Source organism: Egretta garzetta, unplaced genomic scaffold (genome assembly GCF_000687185.1).
Source record: "Egretta garzetta isolate BGI_Z169 unplaced genomic scaffold, ASM68718v1 scaffold46, whole genome shotgun sequence".
Lineage (NCBI taxonomy): Eukaryota > Metazoa > Chordata > Aves > Pelecaniformes > Ardeidae > Egretta > Egretta garzetta.
Window position 1 is genome coordinate 9,768,102 of NW_009260268.1, and position 7,001 is coordinate 9,775,102.

At 43.8% G+C, this 7,001-nt stretch overlaps 1 protein-coding gene across 1 annotated transcript in view; it reads right to left on the reverse strand.

The window, feature by feature from the left end:
• Positions 1 to 5,496, reverse strand: part of KIT (KIT proto-oncogene, receptor tyrosine kinase) — a gene marked incomplete at its 5' end in the record, with an annotated part of 37,968 nt that extends 32,472 nt beyond the window's left edge. The window contains 2 exons of the mRNA XM_009642389.2: positions 1,388 to 1,666; positions 5,257 to 5,496. Coding sequence (XP_009640684.1) covers positions 1,388 to 1,666; positions 5,257 to 5,496 — 519 coding nt within the window. The remainder of the gene's footprint in view (positions 1 to 1,387; positions 1,667 to 5,256) is intronic.
• Between the last annotated feature and the right edge of the window lie 1,505 nt (positions 5,497 to 7,001).

Genomic DNA, 7,001 nt, shown 5'->3' on the forward strand with positions numbered 1-7,001 from the left:
GAGCCGGGCGGGGCCCCGGCCTCAGCTCCCAATGTCTGGCTCGAAATGGGCAGCACCAGCCCGCTAGCCTGACCCACACAACCCCTCCTCCAGCAGCAGCCTCAGCAGCACCACCGCCACAGCATTGCTGGCCGCTGGATGCCTCTGAAAGCACAAAGCCAACCAACACGGCCCCTGCCCAACGCTCCCCTTTCAACAACAACAAAAACCCAACGGGACGCCTCGGTCATGCGAACAGAAATGTGCTTGCCACCAACAGAAACTCCCGGTGCACAACCTACGCGTGTGCAGGGGCAGGGGATGCTCCCTCCCCAGACCTTACTGCAGCCTCTGCATCGCACACACGCCTTAGCCGAGGCACGCTCTCAGCTGCAGCGAGGGCTTACTTCATTCAAAGAGCCCCAGAGCTACACGGAGAATAAACTCATTTACTTGCCCTGGAGGAAACACCGAGCCAGCTTGGCTTGATGAACTGCTCCCTCTGCTTCTCTCCTGGGTACTTATACAGTGGATTAATGACACACGGGGTAACCATAGGCTCCAAAATGCCCAGACAAAACCAGTTGGTAATGTACTGCACAGCCAGGCATCGGGCTTCTCCTCCTTCCCAAACTTAACTGCCCAATCCTAGGGCACAAGGGCGCATGAAGGTCAGAAGTAGGGTGTCGTCAACAGGTTTGCAGAGGAAAGTGGTGCATCTGGCAGCTCAGCCACAATGCACTCCTCATCATGATCTGGGCACATGGTTGCTGTTGTGACCATCCTCACTCTTCGTGAAGGCAGAGATAAACAAGGGCCCTCTCCTTCCCCAAGCTCTGCCCCTCCACTCTGTCCCTCTTCTTCAATGCCATCAATCAGTTTCTCCTTGCTGTCACTTGTGGGTACCAGACTTGTGTTGTGAGTCAGGCACTCAAATCTCCACCTTGCCTGCACAAACCTGCCCAAACCTCAGGGCACTGGTTTGTCCTCGAAGTTTAACAGCACAACCCACATTTCTTAGAATGGTGAAAAAACCCACCTGGAAATCACCAGGAACAGAAAATAAAAGCAATCATGGCCAAACCTGCTCAGCACAGCCACAAGACAAATTTCACAAGATCAACTTGTGTCCCCACACAACTTACCCAGAACAAACTTTCTAAGCCCACTACCTTCCTCTGGACCGCCTGCAGCAGTCACAAGCACCACAGAGCAAACTTCTGGTGCACAAGCACATCTGGCTTTGAGGAGGACAAAATTCCAAAAGCCTCCAGAGGGGACCACCACCTCCAGCCTCCCCATGACTAAGTCAGGACACGAGGTGAGCCTTCACAGCACTTCCCATCAGCTCCTGGGAGATAAAGGGGAAAATCAGGTGCTCTACAAGAAGGTGAAAATCCTCTGTTACCTGGCCTCACATTCAGGAAAATGTGATCTGATATTTTCCAAACTCCGTTGTGCTTGGCCAAGCAATGGTAACAGCCCTTATATGACCTCTGTACGTTCTTTATAACAATGCCTTTCTGGGGATTGGGAATGAACGTCATATTTTTGGGGAGAGGTTTGCCATCGCATTTTCTCAGTGTGAAATTTGAAACATCTGGATCTGTTAGCGGGCACACTAGAAGGATGTCACTGTCTTCTTTTCCATAGATCAGAGAATCAACAAGGAAGAGCACGTTTGGATCTGTGGAGAAATGCAAAGACCGTCAGAGAAGCTGACATTGCACAGAGAACTTCTGTTGACCCTAACTCTGCAACTGGGCACTTACATCAAAGAAAGTTTTACATTCAGCCAGTAAAACTGAGTATTACCCAATTCATGTTTACCAAAAGACATTAAATTTTGTCTTAAAAGAGCAGCACAACAGGAGATGTGCAGTAGCATTCAATACCAGACACACTGAAGAATCATGTGCACTAAAAATAATCTTACTGCTTTTTTTTTTTGGAGATGGCTATTTTTTTTTTGCCTTGTTGAGCTCCAAAACCTCCACCTTCCACCCCCAACAGTAAACAGATTTTCACAGACCATTAAAAGTAATTTGCTTTTAGCTAGTGGCAGGGCTGTAAGGTTTCATGCCCACAGGAGGATTCTGAAGAAATTTATGAGCAAATGGAAGTTGAAAAGCACCTAAATTATGAACGTACATTGCTACCAGAGGAAGCACCAAATAACTTATCTCTCTCCCCTCCCTGAAAGCAGGGATTATTTTTAGCCTCCTTAGAAAAAAAAAATGGGTATACAAACAGCATATCTGATTGAAAAATCGTCATGTAATCTTTCACAAGGTAACTTTTCTAAAGCATTTCATCTCAGCCAACCACAGCACACAAACATACAGTACTTTAAACACTTTTACAACCAAAGTTGAAGCCCATGATAGCTGATGACCTTGAAATGCTAAGAACCTCACCATTAATAGCAAACACAAAAATAAAGGATGGTGTGGTGACAACCACTCTGTAGAAGCTTATTCCTGCTCCCACCTGCCCTCCCGACAGAGTAGCATGAATTAGAGATGTAGAAACAGAGGGAAAAACTTTCTTTCTTTTTTGCAAACTGGCTTCATATAACTTGAATGATTAGAGATCAACAAACCAAGACTTAACAATGAAGACTGGGAGAATTTGGTTAAGATGATGGACAATGTGCCACTTGGTTTAAGACAAGAAGTACCATCTGAAAATGAAGCATGGGACATTTACATAAGCAATTAGGAAACGCTAAGTTGAAGGTTGCTTACCTCTGAACAGAGATGTTACTGGCTGGTTTCTAGCTTAGAGTGAGGGAGTACTTTTAACCTCATTTGATACTGCTGCCCAAGAAGCCCCCACAAACTAAAAGTTTTCAAGCATCAGTCTAGAAGTAGAGGATGGAGACTACTAATAAACAAAAAAGTAAACAATGTCTGAACAGAACCAAAGTGTGATGTTTTCTGCATGGAGAAAATGCTATGAACTGTCATTCTTGAGGTGGAAGAGCACAGACTAGAAGAGGTCATCTAAATGTCCCTCCTGACAGAGACTTAACAGATTGGTTTCCTCTCAGTCCACTTTTTCTCCAATATGGACAGAGCCAAGATATCTTCACTATACAGAAAGTATGGCTCCCCAGGAAAAAATAGGCATTTCTGAAAATAGAAGAAAAGAATAAAGACCTGTTTCACTAACAGCTGAAATTGCAGGGAAGGCCTTGGCTGAGATAAGCAGAATTGCTGAGGTGCTCCCCTCCTATCTTCCATCCCCCTTTGGAAGGGAGACATCATGGTGAGAAGACATGAAAGGATTTGCTGTACAGAATCCAGGCACTAACAAGGCTGCTCACAGTCATGTTCTTCCCCTCATGGCTTTCCAGCCCAGGCACATCTTGGGTAGCAATTGCTTTCTGGGCATACCTCAGGTTTCCAACACAAGATGTGGTGGTGCTTATCATTGCTTGCATCTGAAAAGACTTGAGATAATAATCAAGAGATTTTTCTCTCTTATGTAGGTGTCTGAACTAACTTGATCTTCACTAAATTTGCTTGGATAGGACACAAACTGCTTCTATAGATGCAAACACAGACACTTTCTGCCAAAGCAGAAAGGTGAAAGAGGTAAGCACCTACAGCCTGTCAACACTGTGTCATCCTTGGTCACAGAAGCATAGAAAATTTGGTTTTAGTAGATCCAGATGGACGTAAGAGATCAACAGCTGCCACCATTTTATGAGCCACTTGGGACTGCACAGGATTGAGGTTCTTGGTCCTGTTCTCTCTTTGTTCCCAGCTTTGCAAGCAGAAAGCGCACAGGGTGCTTGTGGCAACCCCACAAGCAGCTGAGCTCACAGTAGCATCTTGCAGGTGCTGATGTAAGATGTCATTAAGCCACAGCCCATTGCAAAATGATGGCCACTTCACAAACATACTTATTTTACTGCCAGGAACTTGAAGTGAAGCTTGCACATTTTTCACACAATTAAGACAAAGAAATTAACAACATGTTGTATGAGGGCCGCATAACTCCTCTGATGCTTTGGGAATCATGCCCAATGAGAGGGTTGCCTGCTATCCTGAGGTGAAGGAGTCAGTCATGTAATGGAAGGCACAAACGTGTCTATGATGACAGCTGTCTGGGATAATTACCATGACGTTCAGGAAAACAGTCATGGTAAAGTCAACAATGTTTGTCACACAAGTAAAATACAGGCCAGATTTCCTTTAGTCATATTCTCAGAGAAACACAGAAGGTCAAGAAAACTCATCCATGGTAGCTGCATGGCTATTTGGATAGCTCAGGAGTGGTTAAAGGAACACTGTTTAAATTGTGTGGCCACTATGTCAGGTATCTTCCTTTGGGAAAATGCTTTCTTGTGCTGTGCTGCTATCTCCCTGTCTTGGAGAACAACCTTGCAGTAATTCTCAAAGGACTGGCAGGGTTCAGAGGAGGCTCTTTGAGGCAACCCCTGTTGGACAAGGAATGCTGTCCCCAAGAAAGTGGGTGCTGTAGGACTTTTTTTCCATCAACAGGGAAGAAAGACCACCACAGCTGTGTAAAGGAGAAGCAAAATAACTGCCTTCTTTGGAAAGGAAAAAGGAAGGCCAGGCATGGTAAACTGTCAGCTTGAGGGCAGCTGATGAAGCCACAGATCAGGAGCCAACAAAAGAAGAAATCTGAAGACAACACTGGATAAAGAAGAAGGGTAAAAAAGGATTGGGAAAATGTGTCAGAGCAGAGGTACTTGTTTCCCATCTGAGACATTTCTGATCAGTTGCAAGGTACATCAGGAACTAGAGGCAGAGGAATCATTGCTGCCTGCTGGCTTAAGCCTGAGAGAGTGGCCTTGAAAAGCTAAATCCTTTAGCTAACTACCTCAATAAATCAAGAGCTTGGGGCCAAACCTTACATGACTCCATATTGATGAATGGTATGGAATTAAAAAGACATTTCTACATACTGCTTGCTTCCTAGCAGTAGAACTGACTCGTACAACGGATTCCGGTCACTTGAGTACCTTCTAGGAAGAGAGCTCAGGTTATTTCACCACAAAACAACAGAGGTGTAAAGAGAACCTCATCCAGAACTTTGCTCTGGTGACAAAGGCCATTGCGAGCAAAGCTGGGAGTGAGTTTTCTTTCTACTGGACAGGGAAGAAGATTCCTTCTACCAGACTGTGTTCTCCTTCTCTACCTCAAACTCACTTCCTCCTCCAGCATTTACTATCCTATTATTTTGGGAGTGGGAAGGGGAAGCAGGGGGGAAGAAAGCAAAAATAACTCCTTCATTGATATTTACCTTTAACAAAAACATAAAAAGAGTTGACAATACTCCCTTTGCTTTTACATATGTATCTGCCTACGTCTCTGACTGTTGCATTTTTGGTGTACCACTCTTTCTCATTGGAACTCCTTGCTTTTGCTGATGGGTCCCAGTTCTGGAAATTCCAAGTCACAGGTCCATCCCTGTTGCACTTCAGCCTTAATTCCTCCCCTTTATTCACAACCAGTGAAGATTCTTCATGGGGTAGTGAACCACCTGAAAAAAGAAAGCACAAAATACAATGCCTGTCAATACAACACTCTTTTTTTCTGCAGCAAAATTGTTATTGATAGTTGTATATGTGCAGTTAATATTTTGGGAGTTATTTGTTAAAAATACTAAGCCACAATGGCACTGTGGAATTCTACAGACACTTTTTAGCTTGTAAGACCTCCAGCACACAGAGAAAATAACCACTGCAGATGGAAACTGGCCTTTAAAAAAACATTTGAAACTAGTTTCAGATGCACCAGTTTCTGCAATGGTTTGGCTTTTGAATGGGAACAGACCCAAGCTATTTAAAAATTAAATTCAACAACATATGAGCCTGATTCTACATGGCAGCACTTTTAATCGTTCTTTGTCATTTACTCAGTATGTTGCCAAGAACTAAAGTTTCCTTGCTCAACATTTATCTTTTTTTATCTGCTCTCTCATGTATTCAGAAGCTCCACTCACGCTCTTAGATTAGAAGTGTCCAGTTTAATGAAGGCATTAGTACATGTTTTCCATACTTATTTCTTTAGCTGAAGTACTAATTCGTCATCTCTTACCTCCAAAAAAATTTTATGCAAAATATGCTTCAAGGTTCCATCCCAACACTACCAAATTATTTTTACTGAGGTACCAGCCTCCTAGTCACCAAAGCTACTCTAAATGACCTCTTAGTTTCTCTTTCACTGCCCTAACACAACTTTTTAAAAGTTCTCAGAAAATAAAGCTGTGTAAAATTAGGAGCCTCAATTCACAGTTCCCGACTACTTCCCACCTTACACTGTGCACCTGGACAAAGAAGCACATTCAGGCTTCACTGGCTCCACCATTAAGTCAAGCAAGGGGTTGCTGAGTTAGCACACCCCTGATGTGAAAGTCTTAGCGAACCTACAAAATGGAGCTCATAAATGAAAATGCATATAAATTCTCACTACTATGGACCTAATTGAAGAATATACACAAATATTGAGATAGTCTTGCAGGAACAAGCCCTTCCCCTTTCTGAGTAGCTCTTTAGTCCTACAAGTAATCCTTAGCTTACAATAACCACGCTGTTAGCTAATGTCCCTCTCATGTGAAGCACAGTTGTACAAGAGTGTACAACATCCATATGTAGCAGCAGAGTCGTGCCACCAAAAATACTACTTGCATTCAAAAACACACTCTGTGGCTCCTTTCAGAGGCTGAATTTCCCTGCCCACACAGATAACAACAGACGTTCAAGCAAAACAATCGGATAATCAGTCAGGATGAGATTATATACTCCAGACTTATTTCACTCATCTCACAGCTTTAGTTCTTCTTAAGGTATATACTGGATTAAGACCAGGTCAGGTAACTGCTCTTCTTCCTGACAAATCCACCACAGAGTAGGAAGCACAGGATGGTCAGACCACCTGCAGAGTCTAATTACTTGGTTTGCGGCCTGGATTTTGGAGGGAGCCCTCAGTCTCTCTCCATCTCCCTCGGATGAAGCTTTATTTATCAGTGCTAAACCCAACAGGCAG